Below are 22,660 nucleotides of genomic sequence, written 5' to 3'. Positions count from 1 at the left end.
GAAAAATATTTTGCCTTCTTATCTTTTGGGTGTATGCGTAAATACAAGTATACAGAACACCTAAGACTAAATAATATACATTCTTTTATTGCACACACTCTGATATTAATTTTTCATTGCATAAAAAGCAGTAACAATTAGGAAACCCTGATAAGGCATATAACTTGAAAGATGTCTTTTTAATTCATAAATTTCATGATAGTTCAATTAATGTTCATTTTATTATTAAACATACACAGAAGTCATGCACATTATTCTATAGCAATCAATAAACTTAAGAGGCAGGTACATGGATTGGCATTTCACAAAGGCGCCTTAAATTGTACTAATGCAGGGCTTTAATGGAGACCATGGAGTCTGGGCTGCTCAAGCTGGAGCCAAGCATCTCAGGCTAATAGATCTCAGAATTGTGTCTGCAAACCCAGCCAAGTGGAAATGAGGAACCTGTCTTCTCTCAACTACAGAATGCATCACTCTTCAAAACCAATAGAAAGACGGAGGACACGTTAACCCTCCAAGACCACGCTGGCGACACATCCATGTTCAAGTACCATGTGGTGGAACCTCAACCTCAGGCAGGAGGGACAGAAGGCTTAGCCCCACACTTCAGCACTGACATTTTCAGCCCGTAACCACCGCCTGGCTCTTGCTTTATCACACACCTGCAAGTCAGCCAGAAGAGGCACCTATGAACAGTATTTGCCAGACGGAAGCCAGCACCTGCCTTCAGAAACAGGGTTTTAAGCCGGGGACACAGTTCAGTCATAGAGTGCTGCTTAGGACCACGAGGTCCTGGGCTCAATTCTGAATGCTACAACCAACACAACAACAAGATGAGAAACAAGACAGGGCTTTCCTCAAGGGTGCCTGGAGGAAGCCTGGCTCTGACTGAGCTGTAACCTGTTCTACTTCCAGCAGAGACCTGACCTTTCTGAAATTGCCACTTCTCTGGAGGGGAAATAAATTCACTGCTTTTTGGGGGTTCTTTCAATGTCCTTTGAAGCTGCTATACAGCATCCAATGTGTGTAGAGATGACAACAGTTGATTTTTTTTTTTTCTTAAAGAAAAGCGGGGTAAAGAGAGAAGCTGATATTTCTGGGAGAGGTCTGTGAAGCTTGCTTGATAGATGTTACTATTACCCTGCTCAAAGGTGTCATCCTTTCAGTGGGTAACTGGCTGGGAAAGTGAAGGAGAAGGGAGGGGCAGTGGCTGACTTTCCCTCTGTGTATTGTCACTTCTGTACGGCACATATTAAAAGAAATCTTAAACCTCATTGAGATATGGCCTGAGCCACAGTGAATATCCTACAAAATAATGTTTTATCCCCTAGAGGATCTACTGATGACCACAGTGAGGTCTTCCATTTACAGAGGAGGCAAGTGGAAGCTCAGAGAGGCCTCAGATAACAATGTCCTGAAAAGCTGCAGTGTTCTCCGTTGCTTGTCTGTAGGCTCAGGGGTTTGTACTAGGACGTTCACACTTGTCAAGGTTCTTCCCATTAGTTAGGAACCCTTAGACTGCACCAGAGAATGATGTGCAGTTGGGAAAAATCTTCCTCTGTATCCGTTAAACATCACTAGATGTGAGAACCCAAGTACACAATCAACTTTCAGCTTTGAGTACAGTCCATCTCAGATCCTTGAGACGTGCGAGAGGCATGGAGCAGCACAGACATATGAGAAACATGCTTCCCAGGAGCCTGCAGCGTGGTGGGATTCGCCTCAGACTGGCCTGCTGGAATGCCTGACAGGCTCCCACCTGAAGCATTACTCTTTCAGGAAGGTCATGCAAACCCTTACCTCTCCCCCTGCTTCTAGTCTGCTGGCGTCTTCGGAAGTACTGGTCAGGTTCCCAGGGTGAAGGAGAGAATCGTCATCTTTGCAAGGGCTGTTGACAGCCTCTAATTCGTCAAAAAGAATGTTGACATCCTTGGCCACTAGGAGCAAAGCACAGATGTTAAAGTGGGCTAAGAAGCAGGGCTGGACGTCAACAGAGTGAGAGGAGGGGTCTCCCTTCGGCTTCCTATGCCCGCGGTTTCTATGGCACCTTGAGTGACAGGTGCATCACTTCCTAAGAGTGAAGACGTCAGACATAAAGCCTGTTTGACTAAACAGGTGACATCAGTCAAGACAAAGTAGGCAAACACCTCCGTGTCATGAACATAACTTGCCTTCCGAATAACAAAAGGTGATTTATTCAGATTGCCTATAAATGCTGTTTAGAGAAAGGTATTTCCATCTAAACAACTAAGAATTCATTCTCTAGGTTAGAAGGTGAGCTGTGCTTTTTAATGCTGTATTTTCTTACTTAAGAGCCGTGTAGCTTGACAAGGTAACCCATAAAAGTGCCACTGGCGTGACTTAGTGGCATTTCTTTATTTCTTCCTTTATATTCTGTCTAATAAATTCAGAAGGGGTGCATACAGTTAGGTTTCCTGCCTTCCTTCTTCCTCTAATGATGAACTGAAAGGAAGGAGCCATTCAGAGGATCACCCTATAGACTATGCTCACAACAGAACAATATACAAAGAGCCGTGCATACATCAGGGTTCTCAGGGGTGACTAAAAGTTCCAATGCACCTGGCAGCACACCATGAAAAGAAGGTGAGCACCCCAAAGGAGTGGACATCCAGGCATGGGGGCTCTTCTTTAACATCTTAAAATATGGCTCAACATTATAGTTAGTTTTTATTTTGAGACCTTTAAAGTGCCCAAGGGTCTATCACTGTCCAGAAGCTGCTGCAAAAAAATGATTTCTGGTAGATGGGACTTGAATGTCCGTCCTTTCATTCATAAATGTTTTAGATACATTCACATGGTGTGTCCAGAGTACAGCTGTGTGGCAGGCATATTCTGGGGACTGAAAGGGATGTGGCTCTTTGCCTTTGTGGAAAAAAGGGATATAGATCAAAGAAATGCAAACAGCACATAGTTTAAAAAGAAAGGACAGAATCAGGCACTGAAGAGAGAGATAATCTATGTAGCTAGGGTGTCCAGATTCTAAAGCCAAGCACATCACTTTATGCAATTCTTTGTCCTTTTCTGTCTTCTACTTGTAAAGCAAAATGGATGAAAAGAGGAACGAAGCTAAGACTCATGACTTACTGATTTAATAGACTTGACCATTATCTTCCTACGAGGGTGACCACGTTTCTAGAACCTCTAGATATGCAACTTTACATCCATAAAGGCTTCCAGATGTGTTTTCATTAAAGGTCATAGATGGGGGACATTTCTGGATTACATGGTAGGCTCCAGGAAATCACAAGACACTCAAAAGTCAGAGAGAGGAGTGGAAACGCTTTGCTGCTGGCTTTGAAGAGAGGCCAAAGCCATGGACCACAGCAAGTAGGTGGCCTCTAGAAGAGAGCAATGCCAACTAAGCAGACTGTTCCATCGAGCCTCCAGCAGGAGCACAGGTACCAACACCTTGACTTCAGGTTCTGACCTCTAGAGCATCAGATAACAAATGTGTCGTTTGAAGATACCAAAGGTGTGGCAATTCAGCATACCAGGGCTGATGAATATAGTCACCATCGGTATTCAGACTATGAAGACTACAAGAAGAAAACCTCCTGGTCTTTCCACAGAGTCAGGCTCAAAGAGAGGAGCTAAGGATCTGTTTTTCTGAAGATACAATATGTGCAGTGTTTCAGAGAGATTGTCTGACCACCCTGGGCAGAGACACTCCCCCTTCCACGGTCATACTCTTCTTACTTCTTTCCCAGCACCGAATACATCTGTAATTACCTTCTTTATTCATGTTTATGTATGTATGAGTCCTTTTCCTTATCAGAATGCAAGTCCCACGGGGCAGGGACTTGGCCAGTATTGACAGATGTACAGAGAACCCGGCACAGAGTCAGCCTCAATACATACGTATAAAATGACATGGTGGGGACTGTTAGGTGGCATGGACTGTAGTCTAGTGACATTGGACTCTCTTCCCTCTAACACCACTGAGCCTAGGACTCCACTCATGGTTTTTATGGCTAAGCCAGGACTTCACAGTTTCAAGTGGACAGTGACGAAATTGCAGGTAGTTATTGATTAGGTTTGAGCTGTAGGACAAAATGTCATCTTACCAAAGTCAAAGGCCTGCTACCTATTACAAACACTTACTTACTGATATGAGCTTGTGCTTCTGTTTGCTCCCTATTACCACAGGGGCAGAAATCTCTTAGGCTTCTTAGCATTCTTTGGATAAGAAAGGCCCAGATTTTAATGGCGTCATCTCAAAGCTAACACTGTTAGGAAGTTACAGAAATTTTAACATGCTTGATCTGGCAGAGAGTCTTCTAGTCACTGGGAGCCTTTTCTCTCCTTTTAATAGTCTAGGCAAGAGTCTAGAGGCCTTACTCTTCCTCACTACCTGCTAGGATGTACGGCCTTAACACAGGACCAAAAGCAATAGGGCCAGTCAACCGCATAGTGAAGCCTCTGAAACTGAGAGCGAAAATAAACCTTTTCTGTTGGTAAGGTGATTGTCTTGGGTATTGGCTGCAACCATAGAATGATATCACAGAAATGAATCATGAGAAAGGGGGCACTGAGAAGTGGGGTTGTTGCTGGGACAGCATCTAACGCTGAGGACGAGCTTTCGCGGAACTGGCTTGCAGGAGGATCGTAGAAGCAACTGAAGAAGGCTAAGAAGAGCGAAGAACCCTGTGAGCAGAGTTTAGCAGGAGATTCTGGTGAGGGTCCAAAAGACTAGAAGGCTAAGAGCAGGAGCCATGAGGATGAGTCTTCAAAGAGCTATGAAGACTCTATGGGAACTGGGGTGAAGACCACCATTGCTTCTGCTTGAGGAATTGGCAGGAATTGGGTCCACACCCCGAGACTCTCTCAGAGGCTGAGCTTGAAGGTGAATGGCAAGTTTATCAGCCAAGTGTTACTAAAGTGGTTTGGGTGTCCCTGGCTGATTTTAGCCAGATTTGCAGTGAGAATTGGGAACTACGTGAAAGAGCAGAAATAGCTGGAAAAAGTTTGGCTGAAAAAGTACAAACAGTACATGGAAAGGCAGAGCTAAAACGGAGCAATTGCTAAGGGCATTAGGATGCCAAAAAGATGCTAAGAGCATCACCTCTGGATAGTGGGAGAGATGCCTGGGGCAATTTCAGATGCTGGGTCCTGATGTAGTGGCCAGAGGGATTCAAAGGGATAACAGGCATGCTGTTAGGATAGTGACCCACAGAGACAAGAAATGTAGGCCACCAACTGCAGTCATCATTTTATCAGTACAAAAAGTTAGCGTGGGCATTACCCAAATGGACAGGTTGCTTTGAGGAACCGGTTGGTACAGCCCATTAATTAGTTGCTCATTGTTACCATCAACTATCTGGCAAAAATCAACTCGGAGGGAGGAAGGCTTGTTTTGGACCACTGTTCACGGGAGAGGAGCACAGGGCCATGGCTTCAGTCTTGGTGTGAGGTTTGTGTCTGACCGCACTGCAGAGGCAGACAGGAGGCGATGAGAGACTGCAGCTCGGTTTTCCCTTCTTGTTCTTCAGGAGTCACTAACCGCGGATGGTGACAATCACATTCAGGGTGCGTCTTTTCTTCTCAGCTGACCCTCTCTGGAAATGCATTCACGCTCAGTGGTGTGTGCCGCCTGCCTGTCGTTCACTCAGGAGAGAATATACTCACGCTCAGTGGTGTGTGCCGCCTGCCTGTCGTTCACTCAGGAGAGAATATACGCCAAAGGAGCTGGCGCTCTTGTGCGGTTCCAGATCTTGGAGAGAATGTCCCATGAATAACACTACTGTAGTATTAAAGCTGAGAAACCCTGCTCTGTACTGACTCCTAACTCTGACTTTAATGGAAACAGCTAATGAGGAATGGAGGGAAAGCCCCTTAACTTCCCTGTCTGGAAGTCACCACAGGCCTGCGCCCGTGGGGAGCTCAGTGAAGTCAGTATGCCATAGAAATCCATTTTTTTGAGAAAATATGGAATGTTTAATTTAGTCATCTTTATCACCTGTCAAACACTCCATAGCTTTAGCAGACATTAAAATTCTTATCATAGTATGTGCAGCTAATAATCGGCATAGCATGTAATCGGCATAACGCTGTGGCCAGGTACGCCTTCCAAATAAAAAGGGGACGGGGTCTTTGTGCATATCAGCACTGCCCATGAAGTCTTCATCTTTAACTACTGGGCAGGTTTTAGGAGCGAAGTACAAGATTCTTAGACACAAACTTATATTATCTCTTTAAGAAGAAAATTAACCCTTAGGTTACAAAGTTAACCAATTTTTTTTTTAAAAAAAAAAACCCTAATTGTTCAACAAGTATTTTAAGTACCTACCTTGTGAAGACACTATTAGGATAGGGACTGGGACTGAGGCATTGGACATTGTGGTCACGGATCCTTGCCTTCAAGAGCTCACTGCCCATGCCGAGTGGGATGGCCTGAACCTCACAGAGATGGCATGTATTCATATAACATCACTTGATAGTGGATTTCGTCACCTCCCTTAAAAGTTTTTTTCTCAAACAGAAAAAATTCGACAATTAGCTACACAGTAGAATTCTGCGATCAGGCTCATTACGTGAGGAAGAGAGTCAAAATGCTCAGGGGAATCAATTAAAAATAACAAGAGGGAGGGGGAGGGCAACAATTGCAAGGGATCCAGTCAGGGAAGTGTGGCAGAGTCAAACTGAGTGAGAGTTGGTGAACAGACCTGGATAGCAAGGAGAGGGAGGGCAGGTGGACTTGTCTGCTTGGGGAGCAAGGGAGACTCTGAGAAAATTCCCTCTGTCAGAAATTAGGAACGCAGCTCTAAAAGGGGCGGGGGTAGAAACTGAACGTCAGAGAATCACAGAGAATAACTAAGTAAGAGTCAAGGGCTTCAAATCGCCCGGAAGACCAACCATCAGATATGGGGTTTGAGTCAAACAACCCACTCAGCACTCAGCTTCTTTCTGTTCCAAGCCAGGACAGGGACAGAGACGAGCAGCCAGAGGGCTGGGGATACCTTGATCCTTTCACCAGGCAGACCGAGGCTGTCTATGTGATGAGAACGCTAATGATTCCACTCGTCAAACATTTACAATTACTTCAACTGCTTCTCTAGGGGAGAGTCATCTGGGGCGTTCAGCGTTAGTGATTATTAATTACCTAAGGCAAAGAGATCACAAATGTATTGCCAGGATAATAATCAGATTAACTAATTATGAGTTACGAGCCGCACGTTTGTTGAGCTGGTATTTAGTGTTAGGTGGGAGAGGAGGTGTGAGCAGAAAGCCTTTACTCTCACTCCCAGGCAAGAGGACGACACTGGGAGACAATGTTATAAAAGCAATATTTAAAAAGAAGAGAACAGTAAAAGTCTTTGAGAAACAGTCTAAAAGGAAGCGGGGAGGGGGGATTAAAAAAAATCAAAGAACTTGATTCATCGCGCTTTAATTTTCCAAATGCATCGGGATAACCTCATGTTGTCACCGCCATGCGAGAGTACTTTAATTGGAGTACTTTGTGTTGGAGACAGAACAAGGTGAAATTATAGGTCATGGAGGAAGACGCGCGAGGCCTCTGCCGTATAATCCCGCTGCCTAGATTGGCGCTGCAGAGCGCCAGCGCATTATGCTATTTCTGTCATAAATTGCAGATTATTACATCTGAAACACTGAAAGCATTGCACACCGACCTCAGAGCAGCGCTAGGAAGCATAAAAAGGGACACTTCTAGAAGCAATTCGGTATATAAAAAAGAAAAAGGAGGGTTTATGTCTCGATTTTAACACCAGACTGTTTGCAATAAACCTTACTTTCATGTCTGTGTTTTCTGTCACGAGGAAGACTGACATAGGCGTTAGCAAATAGGAGATGCTCAATATTGATCTCAAAATTAAAAGCAATCAGCTAATTGTCAGTATCTCAATAATCATACACATATGTATTAGTTTTTTGAGAATTCTGTGTGTGTCTGATATATTCACACACCAGCTCCTCCCAGATCTACCCTCCTTCCCAAGCCACTTCGTTTGTGTTCTCTTTTATTTTTTTTATCCATTAAATTTAATTTGCATTGCCCATATATCTTTGGATGTGTGCCTTCCATTGGAGCACAGTCAATATACCAGAGGCTACAGTCTTAGGGAAACTGACTCTTCCTTTTCTAGCTGCTAACAATTGCCAACAGCTCTTCAGCTATAGGTGGGACTTCTGTGCTAACCACCCCTCCTATGCTTGGAACATTATTATTGTTGTTGTTTTGTTTTTTGAGACAAGGTTTCTCTCTGTGTAGCTTTGGAGCCTGTCCTGGCACTTGCTCTATAGACCAGGCTGGCCTCATTATTTTTCCTTCTTCCAGTTATCTTAGTGATGTCATTCGAACACATCAGCCTTTTAGGATTAGAGACAAAGAATCTTCTGCACTAAGGAGGGGCCACAGAAAGCAAGGAGGCCACAGTCCAATGAAACTGCCTCCTCATCTTCCACCCACTGCAGCAGAAGCTATGTCATATCTATAGAAAACTGAGACAGAGGTATCAGGAAGTTAATCTTTCCTCTCTGGTTCTTCTCCGTAAAATATTAAGCCCTTGAAAGCTCCCACTGTCAGAGAGAAACAGTAACATTAGGTGACAGGAAAGTCTGCTGACAAAGAAATTCAAGGGATCCTCCAGCCATCTCAGGAAGAAGGCGTGGACCAGCCATCTCAGGAAGAGGATGTACACCAGTCATCTCAGGAAGAGGGTGGACCAGCCATCTCAGGAAGAGAGCATGGACCAGTCATCTCAGGAAGAGGGTGGACCAGTCATCTCAGGAAGAGGATGTACACCAGTCATCTCAGGGAAGAGGGTGGACCAGCCATCTCAGGAAGAGGATGTACACCAGTCATCTCAGGGAAGAGGGTGGACCAGTCATCTCAGGAAGAGGATGTACACCAGTCATCAGGAAGAGGATGTACACCAGTCATCAGGAAGAGGATGTACACCAGTCATCAGGAAGAGGATGTACACCAGTCATCAGGAAGAGGATGTACACCAGTCATCTCAGGAAGAGGATGTACACCAGTCATCTCAGGAAGAGGGTGGACCAGTCATCTCAGGAAGAGGGTGGACCAGTCATCTCAGGAAGAGGCATGGACCAGCCATCTCAGGAAGAGGGCACGGACCTCCTGGACCTGGAGCCATGGCCAGCTGTGAGCCACCATGCAGGTGCTGGGAACCACACTCAGGCCCTCTGTAACAGTACCAAATACTCTTAACTGCCGAGCCATCCCTCCAGCACTTATTTTGACCTTTATAAATAAAATACCCACAAACTTGTATTCCTCTATTCACAAGAAATTCATAAAGATATAATCATTTTAAACTAGCAGACAGCAGCAAAAGACAAAAACACTTTTAACTGAAGTCTACTCATGATTACCGATTACTGTAAAAAAAAAATACTTCCTCAGGAACTATTACTTAATTTTGTTGCAGGCTAATTCAGTCTTAAAAACACATTGATTAAATTCATCTTCAGCATTTATATGGAACCCAATTTTGTCAGTGGAGACATTATTTTTCATTCTTTGAGATCTGTACAATTTGTCATCCTTCACAGCAAATGAAGTGATTACATAATTGTATAACTCTCCATGAAAAGTCATTTTCTGTCCCCTGTCTACTAATTTGATTTTCCATCCTCCTGGGGAACGTTTTTCTTTTGTGTTCACTAGCCAATGTGAAGTATTTACCATCCAGAACAAGAACTGGTATTCTTAATTAAAACAATTTCTTTCAAATAGAGCTTCATCTTCTTCTGAGTGTGTTTAAATTCAGAACAGAACTCACTCATGGAGGGAATGAAGACTACGGCATCCCCATTCGAATCTGACCTCCAATGACTGACTGTCCGGAATCTGGTAATTTTCCCATCTTCAGTTATCCCGCAAACAAGCAAACAAAAAACAAACAAACAAAAAAAAAACCCAACCAACCATTCATTAGTGTTTATAAAATCAAGGAAACAGTACAATGGTGGGAGAAGAACTATAGAAACAATGAGAAGTATTCATAAGAAATTCTGCTCGTTGAGGTCAGAAATACAGCATTTCCTGCATTCTGGGGTCCAATCCCCAGAGCCACAAACCCAGAAAGAAACTGGTATGAAAATGCAATTTAAAAGCAGGAAAAAAAAAAACAGTTGTTTTTCCTGAAATGCTCATCAGATAGAAACTCTTCAAGCTCAGCGTCATATGATGACAACTGCTGTCATCGCCAAGAATTCGCCATTAGTGAAACAGGTGACAACCGCTTGCTCAGGGCTTAATCTATAATTGAGCAACTGTGTGGATCAAAATAGGACTCTGGGAGACGGTTACAGAAGGAAACCAGCGACAGTGTAAGAAGATGCCTCCTGCTGATAGTCGGTATGAATAGAAAGGAGGGGCTCATGCCTGGACACGGCCCTTCACTGATGACGCCACATACTTGCTTTAGACAGTGTGGTTCTGATTATGGCTTAGTGGGCCAATATGTCGTTTGCTCTTCTTACATTTGTGCCAAGAAACAATATTTGTATTTGTTAAAAATGATTTTTCTTTGGTTATAAATGTCCTGAACCTAAATATTTTTAATATTTTTAAACTACCATAATATTGTAAACAGAATTCCCCAAGGACCCCAATATCTTGTGGTTCAGCTTTAAAAATAAACTACAATTACAGTGCCTTTTCTTGTCTCAAGATTACTGCATACAAAGCAGAACTCTTTGGGAAATCTAAAGTTGCTATAATGTGCATGTATACATGGAATAGAATGAGATAAAGACAGAAGTCCTGTTTAGTCATTTCCAGGTAGTTGAAGAGGAAATGATTGCATTGAGACACTAAATCACCAGTGTCTCTAAGAGTAAGGATATTGCTTTGTTGTTAGAGTTGTTAGTGTCAAGACAGAGGTTCTTTGGTGGCTTCTTTCCTGCAATCCTTTTATTGACATATATGATTATACAGAATTGGCTTTATGACATTTCTTTCTCTTTTTGTCTTACTTTTTTTTCTTCAAATGTAAACATAGAATTTTATTTTTAAAGAAAGGATGATTGAAGGCAATACAAGCAATGATATAAACTTTAGGAAAAAGTATTTTGGAACAAAATAATATACTTTTGTCTAAAGTCAATGTTTAGCTGCAAAATAAAATGTTTCCTTAGTTATTAAAAATTCTAAAAAAAACAAAAACAAAAAAAGATTATTGCATATAGCATCCTTTTTACAACATGGGTTGGTTATTCTTTTGAGTTTTCAAACATCTAAGCTGCTAGTTCTTTTACCCTTGCCCAGAATTACAAGACCTTTTCCTCTTGTGAATTTAAAATTCGAGTGAAACTTACTTTCTTGTATTGCATTAAGAATCTCTGAAAAGTCCACTTCACTCTTTGGGCCGTCGGGCAGGATTTGCATATCCAGCTGGTGGCCTTGTAAACCGACTCCACCTTCTAGGGAAATGAAAGATAACCATGGAGTTTGTGCTGATATAGGAGGGCCCAGCATGAAGGGCCCCCCGAGGAGAAGCGACATCAACATCTTGAGTGAACAGCTTGCTAGTATTCCCTCCTCTTAGACAACTGACTTCAGAGAAAAAAAGACAAAGACACACATCTCATCCCTCTCTATATACCAAAAATATTTCCGGTGGAAAATCAAACAACTGCCTTCAATAATGCGACACGCTTCGTGGTGTTTACTGGCATTTTTCCTAGCTAAAACAAAACCTTAGCTTCCAATCATGGAAACTTATGATTATTCTCATTTTCTCTATGTAGATAGAATGTGGCATTTAAGAAAACACTCCATGATGTCCCTCTTTTCAGAATGATACTAATTCATTCTTGTGGAAGGATTTGTTCTTCAGAATATGACAGAAAACAGGGCATCAATATTTTCCTGCTCACAATGAGCGTTCTCGGCTGCAGCGTTTATTAGAACTGTAGCAGGATCCTTCAATCCATGTTACAGAATAATCATGCCTCTTGCAAGAGGTTTGTGCAACCATCTGAGTGTGTTCCACAGACAGAAGGCCTTTCTCTGCTGCCCCATACATCCACTTAGGCCAAAGAAAACAGGACACCAAAAAGTAGTTTTATCATTAACGACACTTTTTAAAAAAAATAAATTATTCTTCTCTCATACAATACATCCTGACCATAACGTTCCCTCCCTCCACTCCTCCCATGACCCCATCCCCTCTCCCCCAGATCCACTTCCCCCACCCAACTCCTCCCAGAACAGAGCAGGACTCCCAGTGACATCAACTGAACATGGCAGAAGACACAAAAGGACTAGACACAAACACTCAGAGCAAGGCTGGGCAAGGGAAACCAGCAGGAGTTCCAAGAGCAGGCAAAAGAGGCAGAGATGCCCCTGCTCCCACTGCTAGGAGTCCCACGAAAACACCAAGCCAACAACCATAACATATACACAGAGGACATAGCACAGACTCATGTGGGCCCCGTGACAGCCGCTTCAGTCTCCCTGAGCCCCTATGACCCCTGCTTAGTTGATTCCTGCAGCCCATGCTCTCCCCCTCTGGCTCCCACAATTCCTCCTCCCACTCTTCTGTGGAGTTCCCAGAGCCTGAGGGGAGGGAACCTTCTGAATTTTCAGAATCTACGAAGTCTAAAACACACAGTCAACACGGGGAATAAAATGAGCATGCCACAGTAGCATGCAGTGTGTGAGCGTGTGTTCTAAAGAAACAATTTTTAAATATGTATGTATGTATGTATGTATGTATGTGTGTATGTATGTATGTATTTATACTTTGTTCTGGCATATCTGCCTGCAGGCCAGAAGAGGGCACCAAATCTCATTACAGATGGTTGTGAGTCACCATGAAGTCGCTGGGAATTGAACTCAGGACCTTTGGAAGAGCAGTCAGTACTCTCAACCTCTGAAACATCTCTCCAGCCCCCAAACAATATCTTTATATCTATAAATAGATAGACAGACAGACAGACAGACATACTATGTATATTTAGTCTCACATAAAATTTCAGTTACATCACAAAAAGTCTATGATAAGAAGTCATGGCCTCTGTCTTACAGCATGTTCATGAGTTCCTTAACCCAGTTGAAGGTGAGCCTTAGGAGGGGGTGTCTTTGCTTACTGGGGCCCCAGCTCTTAGAACAGTGCCTCATGCAGGGTCCGCCGTCAGCAAGTATGAGTTGGATGAATGAACGAGCTGTGAGTGTGAGACACAGTGGGGCAAAAGCAAAGGTACATGCTAGCATCGAAGTTCTGACTTGGTCCCACTAAACCTTCCCAGGTCTCAGTCTCCCTGTCTGAAACGAGGGTTGATGAATACAGCCTCATAATGCAGCACGACGATGGAAGAAACTAATACGGAAAATCTCTCAGCTGTCACAGTCAGTCACAGTCAATATTTAGTAAGGGAGGCTATTCCAGTTACCACCCATAGTAATTAATTAGGGACACATGGTTATCTATGCATTTCTACATATCGAAAAACAGGGACCCTAGTGGGCACCCTGTAACTGCCAGGGAATGATTTCTACATATGGAATAACAGGGACCCCAGTGAGCACCCTGTAACTGCCAGGGAATGCTGTTTAACACAATAGACACTGCAGTACACTTTTCAGATCCATGCATGCAACTGCTTCGTGGCAACGTCTCAAGTTACCCGTGGGACAGCTTCTCCTCAGGACAAATAAACACTCACCCTGCTATTCTACAATAAAAACAACGTATTAATCTTTTCCTTCCATGGTCAGCTAGTTCAGATGGTCAGAAACGTTCTCACGCTCTTCCATCTCTACTTTGTTCTGTCTGTGAACAAACACCTCCCACTGGAGACAGCAAAGTAATAATTGAGTACTGCCAATTTGCCACGGAGACCACCAAGAATGCAGGTATAGATAAAATATGCCACGGATAATAAAGAAGAGTATGTATTAATGTGATTGAGAAGAAGGGCAGGAACAGAATATGCCAAGGAGTACCGAAGATAACCAGAAAAAAGTTAAAACATTACATTTTAGCCTTAGTGTTTTCCTTCACACAGCAAACATACAACATATTTAGACATTTAAATTTTTTGAACCGGTCCAATGAAAGGTGATGACTACTTCAACTTTAGAATTCAGACTCCCAGCATAGACTATAAATGCTAAATTATAGGTGGTATTCAATTGAAAAGAGGCTCGAAATTATTGCAATTTTTAAAAAACGGATTAACAAAGTGACTCCAAGTTGCAGGAGGTAACATTCATGGTGTAACTTAAAATCAGGCCTGGAACCTTAAGACACGAGGCACCTTTCCTCCTCTACTCTATAACACACATAGTATAAAATGATACAGCAGAACCTTCGTCAGCACGCCACGAGAGAGAGAGAGAGAGAGACAGAGAGACAGAGACAGAGACACAGAGAGAGAGAGAGAGAGAAAGAGAGAGAGAGAGAGGGAGAGAGAGAGAGAGAGAGAGGGAGGGAGGGAGGGAGGGAGGGAGAGAGAGAGAGAGAGAGAGAGAGAGCGCACCAGAATGCTTTCCAACGAATTTTTGAAACTGAACATGTCCAGCTTTAGCATACAGTGTTTGGCTGATGGCCAATGGCTTTAATATGTAAAATGCAATAGGTTTATCTTGTGTTTATTTATTTACTTATTGATTATTACACAAAGGTCCTCATCATAGTCACTAGCACCTTCAGCTTGGGATCAAAATATCAGAGTACGGAAGTGTCTATGAGGCAAGACAGGAATAACAGACACATTCAAATCAAATATCTTCCAAATATTTTTTAATTTTATAAGTATGAGTGGGCTTTTTTGTGCATCTCTGTGAATGATGTGCATGTCTGGTGTTCAACAAGACCAGAAGAGAGCACTGGGTCCATGGGCACAGGGGTTACAGATGGATGCAAGCTAGGAGCTTGTGAGCTCAGGAATGGAACCTAGACCTATGTCAGCACCCTCAAGTGCTGGCTGAGCCATCCCTCCAGCTCCTCAAGTGAAACATTTTTAAAAATTAGAATAAACATGCAACCTAATACAAAACTACGGAGACTAAAGCAGTTAAAGAGAGAAACTAAAAATATTCCTCAATATTTTTATATATATAAACCCAACCCTGAGCTATTTTAACAGACTAAAAGGCTATCAAGTCTGAAAGATCTCCAAATGTGTGACTGACTCTTCACATGTTTGATGGAAGGTTAGACCTCAACTCTCCATCATGGCCCTTCTGCCTGGATAGGGTTGAACCCAGAGCCAACAAGAGCAACTTTGCAATGGCATTCACATTTAATGAAAGGTGTTTCATCTGTGTAAACAATGTGGCAAAAAAGGTTCACTTAAGATTTGGATCTAGCTTGGGTTTTAGCAAGATGCATATATACAAGGGGAACAAAAACGGAACTTCAAGCATGTCTTTCTCAATGAAGAGCCAGTGGTTTAGGGGGCCCATCTCACAGCTGTCTGAAGACAGGCATCCCCTCTCTACTGTCAAGGCCCCATCACATTCTCTGTCTCTGATTTTCTTTTTTTGGTCCCGTTATGTGAATACAGAGTTTCCTTCTATTGAGCCCATGAAGCTATTTATTCTTTTTATTTTCCCTAATGTACATTTGCCATAAAATTAAGGTCCATAGCACAGATTGAAGAATGCAGAGTATATGGAGAATGCTACTCTTCTTTATACAGATTTGCTTCATCGTGGTTAGCATCCCCTATGGAGCTGCAATTCACTGTAGCCCCAGATCACACTGAGTCCATCCTTTATCTGCTGCAATACCCAGAACAAGCCGTCAACTACAGCCGTTGCTCAGTTGAAGTCTTTTAACTGTGGTTTTACCTCATTAGTGGCAGTAATGGTCATAGGTTACAAAATGCTCTGATTTTCCTATTCCTACCTAATACACAAGATGTAAGAAAATGCTATAAGCTAAGTAAGAAGAACCTTCATCTGGTGATGGATAGAGATAGAGACAGAGACCCACACATGAGCATTGGACTGAACTCCCAAGGTCCCAATGAGGAGCAGAAGGAGGGAGAACATGAGCAAAGAAGTCGGGACCACGAGGCGTGCACCCACCCACTGAGACAGTGGAGCTGATCTACGGGGAGCTCACCAAGGCCAGCTGGACTGTGACCGAAAAAGCATGGGATAAAACCGGACTCTCTGAACATGGCGAACAATGAGGGCTGATGAGAACCCAAGGACAATGGCACGGGGTTTTGATCCTACTTAATGTGCTGGCTTTGTGGAAGCCTAGTCAGTTTGGATGTTCACCTTCCTAGATATGGACGGAGGGGGGAGGACCTAGGACTTACCACAGGGCAGGGAACCTGGACTGCTCTGTGGACTGGAGAGGGAGGGGGAGAGGAGTGGGGGGAGGGGGAGAAGGGTGGGAGGAGGGGGAGAAGGGTGGGAGGAGGGGGAGGGAAATGGGAGGCTGGGAGGAGGTGGAAACTTGTTTTTTGTTTATTTTTTTTTTCTTCTTTTCTTAATAAAAAAAAAGAAAATGCTATAAGAAAGACTGTCATTTTTTTAAAAAAAGGAGGAAAAGAAGGTACCTTGATAGGTTATATATAGATAGCTATAAGAGTATATAAAAAAGCATTTATTATCACTTTGCAAAATCTCCTTTTTCTTTATTTTTGAGACATACATATATATGTGTATATATGTGTGTGTGTATGAATTTATGTATATTTTTATATAGTATGTTCATATCTACACCCCCAATTCTCCTCTCAAATTCTGTAGATACACTTCAACACACCCCTCTCTGAACTGCACATCGGATTTGTTTTTTATGCATTTATTTATTTGTTAGCACACTAAGAACGGTCAGTATGTGTAGGGGTGTGGTGTCACTCTCTGCACTATGGAAAACGTTCCCGTGATCACAACCCTTCCTCGGCTACTATCGATTGTCAGTAACTCCTCCGTAAGGGCTGAGCTTGGAGATCATCTATCCCATATATGCCGGGATTTGGGGGATGGCTTGATTTTGTTCAGTAGCCACAGACGCTATGAGGTCATGTGTGTGATAGCCTATTGCATCCAGGAGACAGCATTTCATAGCAGTCCTCACGACATCTTCAGCTCTTTGAAAACACTCTGCTTTACCAAGCAATAGGCTCTTATGACAGCCGCACAAGTTTGAAACTGTTTCTTTTACTTTTAAGACTACAATTTAAATTTGCCCTTTCCTCCCCTCCCTCAAAACTCTCCCATATACCCCTCCTTGCTTTCTTTCAAATTTACGGACTCTTTCTTCATTAATTATTTTATAAACACACACATGCATGAATACACACATTCCTTAATATATAAATACAACCTTCTCATTCTATATAATGTTACTTGTATATGTGCTTTCAGGGCTGACCATTTGGTCGACAAAATTCAAAATTATTGCATATTAATTAGTAGTCTTCCCATTTATCAATGACAAGCAAACTGAAAAAGGAACTAGGGGAACAATCCTGTTCACAGCAGCCACATAGACAAAATATAATGCCTCTCCAAAACAAACAGAGAGCCAACCCTCATCAGGGAAACTTCTCTTTCCATTACTGAAAGCCATAAAGAATCAAATGGAGAGCTGTGGTCCCAGTCCCAAGAGCTGCATCTCATCTACAATATGACGCCCATACCTCAGGGTCAGGGAACACTGAAGAAGAGGGGCTGGAGAGATGTAAACGGCAGAGGGCCATCCTGTGAGGTTGAGTCTCCCAGGAGTGTCAGAGGTTACACCTGTCGAGTCTCACCAGCTTGGCTGCCCAAACATAAGCTGAACAGGGACAAGGGTTGGATGGAGAAAGTCATGAAGTCGCAACCCTACACCAAGAACTACTGACAGCTAAGGAATGCTGGGAGTTTGAGGCAGAATCTTAACGTAGTTTTAATTTGTATTTTCCAGATGCCCCAGGATGCTAGGCACTTTGTAAAATGTTTCCTAACCATCTGCATTTATTCTTTTGAGAATTTTCACTTCAGTTCTGATGCCCAGTTTTAATTGAGTTGTTTATTTTCTTAATGTTTAGTTTTTTTTTCTTTTTGGTTCTTTCTGTATTCTAGACTGCACTCTTCTGTCAGATGAATAGTTGGCAAAGATTTTCTCCTTTCTGTGGGCTGTCTATTCGCCCACTTAACAGTTTCCTTTGTTGTACAGAAGCCTTTGAAATTCTTGAGACCACATTTGTCCAATATCCGTCTTATTTCCTGTGCTGCCAAGCCGTTCTGAAAGCTTTTTACCTGAGCCTAGAAGTTGAACTATGCCCTCCTTTTTCTTCTAACAATTTCAGGGTTACCAGGTCTTATGCTGAGGCCCTTGAGCCCCTTAGAGCTGAGTATTACACACGGTGAGAGAACAGGACCTGGTTGGTATTCCTGAGGGTGAGATACGATTTTCCCAAAACTATTTGTTGAGGGATGCTGTCCTTTTTAAAAATGTATATTTTTGGCATCTTTCTCAGCAACCGAGTGACTATAGTTGTTGGACTTCTTGTGGGTACTCAGTTCTACCCCACTGGTCTAGGTGTCTGTTTTTTGTGCCAGTCTCATGCTGTTTTTATTACTACAGATCTGTAGTGTCACTTAAAATCAGGTGTGGTGACACTTAGCCCCCTATTCTTTTGGTTCAGGATTGCCTTGGTAGTCTTTACTAAATCTAAACTGCATCAAGTGATAACTACACTTTCAAGGGGCCAAGTGGTTGATAGTGAAAACCAGTAGCTGCCTTTTCTGTAATCCCAGTCTTCTTTACACACACTTACACACACACACACACACACACACACACACAGTATTATTTACACACACAGTATTTACACATACTCACACACATTATGTATACACAGTATTTACACACACAGTAGTATTTACACACACACACACAAAACTGTTGCTTTTTTCTTTTTGTAATTAGTGAAATATTTATAAACAGTTTTACAATAGAGCAAAATCAGAAAGGTCAAAGCCCGACCTTTTCCGAGAACTGCTGGAGGCTCATCTTTAAAGTGACAGGGTTCTTTAGAACATTTTCATCCACGGTTCCAGCTGACTCTCCCCCAGCCCCTCCTGTCCCTCCTCTCTCTCTCCCCAATCCTGCTTAAACCTTTCCACCACTAAAGGTCCCATTTTATGTCTATATTGGATATACTCTATTCCTCTCTCCCTGGAAGCCTCTCTTTTAATTCTCTCGTAGACCCCTTTCCAGTTCCCACTCATCCTCACATTGATATAAACCACGAAGGTTAAAAGCTAAAATACACATACAAAAGAGAACATGTGGTGTTTTTCTTTATAACCTGGGCTACCAGGCTTAATATAAAATTCTCCCGTGCATCTATTTCCTTCAAAAGCCAAGATTTCATTTTTATGTGTACCTGAATACGATCCCACAGTGTTTATGTCCCGTATTTTCTGTGTCCTTCCACCCACTGATGGGCATCTAGGTTGATTCCAGTTCCTTGCAGTTGTGAGCAGAGCAACGATACCATGGATGAGCCAGTTTCCCTGTGGTAAGCTATCGAGTTCTTCTGTGTATGGGCCTAGGGGCTTGATAACGTGACAGTTCCGCTTTTAGTGTTTTGAGAAAAAGCCGAATCCGTTTCCATAACGGCCATCCCAGTTTCTAATCCCACCAGCAGGGAAGAAGGGTCCACCTTCTCTCACACCCTTATCAGCACTGTCTTTTGTTTTCTTGATGAAAGACGTCCTCAATTTTTGTTTCATTTTGTTTGTTTTGTTGAGTCAGTCTCTCACCACCTGTGCCTGACCAAGAGTTCACTGAGTAGACCAGACTCGAACCTTGTAACAATGCTCTTGCCTCTGCTTCCTGAATATAATCGTTATAGGTATGTGCCACTGTACCCATCTTCTGCTATAGGAAAACACCTCAAGATATCAGCACAGGTAAGGACGTTCTGAGATACTCCAATAGACCAGAAAATAATAGCATTGCATGGCATACACACACACCACATGAATGATATTACATCATTTGTAGGAAAATGGCTGGAACTGGAGGTTGCTGTGTTAAGTGAAACAGCACAGACTCAGAAAACAAATATCACCTTGTTTTCTCTCGTATGCAGAGTCTAGAGTTTAAAATATGCAAAGATGTAAAAATAGAAAAAGGTATTTGCGATAAAAAAGGACACGACTGGAAAGTATGAGAGCTGGGAACTCGAGACTCATGAGCAGGTGAGGGTAATGAAGGCACATGACAGACTTGTATCAAGAGGTCACCACAAAACTGTCGTTTTGTATACGAAGTGCATGCTAATAATAAAAGTAAAATAATAATGTCCTTGCTCATAAAGGGGAAAGTATTAAAAATTGGTCATGATACACATTTTCTACAGTAGAAGATTTACTTTTCTAATTATGTTTAATTTAAGATATTGCTAAAGGCTTTTATGGCATAATAGTCCTTAATCAAACAGAAAGAATAGTTCATATTATAAGTAAAATAAAGTCTCACAAATCAAATGCTACCTTCTCTATGAAACACAAATGATAGGCAACATGTAAATTAAGCAAAGTAGGGAGCATAAATGGTATTTTCTATGATGATATCCACATAATAAATAATACTGAATCTGGGCTGTTCTCTCATTTTTTTATAATCTAAAGATAAAATTGATAGCTGATGTCAAGAAGTATGTATGTTCAACAGAAATCTCCAAGGACAGATTTTCTTTTTCTTTTTTTTTTTACAGAATAGGTAAAGTGTTATTTCAAAATTTAAAGCTTATATTCTATAATAAATCCTTATATGGAATGGTTTTGAATGTAGCAGGGAGGAAAGATGCCACATTTTAAATTGAGAATTTGGATCTGAGCCCTCTCAAGTGACTTAAGTATTCTTATAACGGTATAAAGTTGGAGGCGAGCAGCATGGAGAATCAAGCCAGGGAATTGTGTCCTTGCACCTGGTCAACTGCCCCAGCTGGAGCGCAGAGAAAATCTTATAAGAAGGAAGAAAGGAAATGAATGCAGATCTTCTGGAGGGTCTAGAGTCAGAAACTAGACACGTGTAGGGAGGGACATACCTGGTCCTATAAAAGTTTCCATCCTCCGATTCTTAACTGCGTTTCCAGCACTCATCAACACTGTTCAATGTGGCACAATCTGGAATGCTAAAGCTATCCCCTCAGGTGATCAACACTGAGTGCACCTATCGCCAAATGGACTTGGGACGTACTAGAGAACTGCATTTGGCTAACAGTGAGAAAGGCCTCTCAGGTACAGGCAGAACTAAACATCTGAGAGCTTCAACTTAATGGGTCACCTTCAAGAACCTTGCTTTTATCTTTCCCAGGATTAGAAGGATGGTCGTGTCCTAAATTATAACGCATTCTTATAGCAAAAACACCAAGACGTTCCTGTGAGTCCCAAAGAGAGGTCTCCTTGGTGCTGTGTAGTCTCCTGGATGGGGAGGCCTAGTGCTGCTGAGAAGTGAGAAATTCGAGCTCCGGAGAGGGTGGAGAACAGAAAGGCTGAGATTTTCAGCATTACCACATGCTGTTCACTCTTTCAGTTACAGACAACTGTTGATCTCAGCAAGGAGCAGAGTGGGAGGAGCTGCCACTCACAGCGCAGGCGTCAAAGGAGCCAGGACTTGACACACCAGCTGCTCAACTCTGAAGCAAGCACAAGACTTTCCATGCCTTGGCCGCATACTATGGCTAAGGGCCTATGCTTTTAGGCCCCAGGCCTGCGCGTTTTAGTTGTATGCTCCCAAGTTAGGCACTTAAATCTCTTCCAGCTTCTTAAAACTCACTGAAGTAGCCTTGGGTCTAAGAAGCAGTTTCAAATTCCACAAACATGATGGCCTCCCCAGAGAGCTCTCAATTGGTTTTCTCTGTGGCTGCTTTTTCTCAGCCTTTCTTCATTCACTCTGAATGCAACCAAGATCATGCAGAAAATCCTACCGGAGTGGATCTGCTAGGTCAAAATACGTGTCTGTGTTTCTTGGCAGAGGAAAGAGAAAACGCAAATAGGAGAACTTGGTGTGAATTTTTCAGAAAGCATAATTTTATTTCTCAGCAAATGAGAGCCAGGAGCACTGATGCCTATGCTTACCAGACCCACACAAGATTATTTTCCTAAGTACCTGCCCCACTATTTCTTAAATTCACAACATACTTCTACAAAATCCACTTACAGAGGAAGAGATTCAGATGAAGGATTCGTGTTATTACCACCCACAGCACTAGCTGCTCTGAGAGGCACCCTATCCACCTTCCATGCAAAGACAAACGGAATCTAAGCCCAGAGTAGCCCTGGCGTCTTTTCTCCCATGCATCTTAAAGTCATGTGGGCCTCCTCCTCCCCACCAAAGATCCATCCTTCAAACAGAAAAACGACTGGATAATTTTGCCCACGTTTCAGATCTGTTAAAGTAGATTTCCTGAGGTTTAGAAACAGTCCAACTTCTCAAGAAAATGTCCGTTTTCAAGGAAAGAGAGATGAGAAAACACAATTTCACACTCCAACCATTCTCATCTAGAAAAAAAAAACAACCTAAAGATGACAGAATAGAAAAGAAAACATAAGAAATTCATATGTAAGGTTCTAATTTGGTTATTGGTGACGACATTTTCACTTTTAGGGAAGTCGTTCTGTTTTCCAAATTGTAACCAAGTGTAAACCCATCCTTCGAGAACACTACGGCAACTCTCTGGG

General features: G+C 42.5%; 1 protein-coding gene across 3 annotated transcripts in view; it reads right to left on the bottom strand.

The window, feature by feature from the left end:
- Window positions 1-22,660, bottom strand: part of Ano4 (anoctamin 4) — a 320,973-nt gene that overhangs the window by 126,786 nt on the left and 171,527 nt on the right. For 2 of the 3 annotated variants that reach the window (XM_041677181.1, XM_041677199.1), the window contains 2 exons: window positions 11,326-11,430; window positions 1,801-1,937 (listed from right to left, as the gene is read on the bottom strand). In XM_041677181.1, the coding sequence (XP_041533115.1) occupies window positions 1,801-1,937; window positions 11,326-11,430 (242 nt within the window). The remainder of the gene's footprint in view (window positions 1-1,800; window positions 1,938-11,325; window positions 11,431-22,660) is intronic. The other variant, XM_041677189.1, reaches the window with a different exon arrangement.

This window comes from Microtus oregoni, unplaced genomic scaffold, assembly GCF_018167655.1.
Source record: "Microtus oregoni isolate MIOR12 unplaced genomic scaffold, Mior012 000001F_ref0000356, whole genome shotgun sequence".
Taxonomy (NCBI): domain Eukaryota; kingdom Metazoa; phylum Chordata; class Mammalia; order Rodentia; family Cricetidae; genus Microtus; species Microtus oregoni.
Note: the sequence above shows the minus strand (reverse complement) of the source record. Positions and strands in the feature narration are given on the sequence as shown.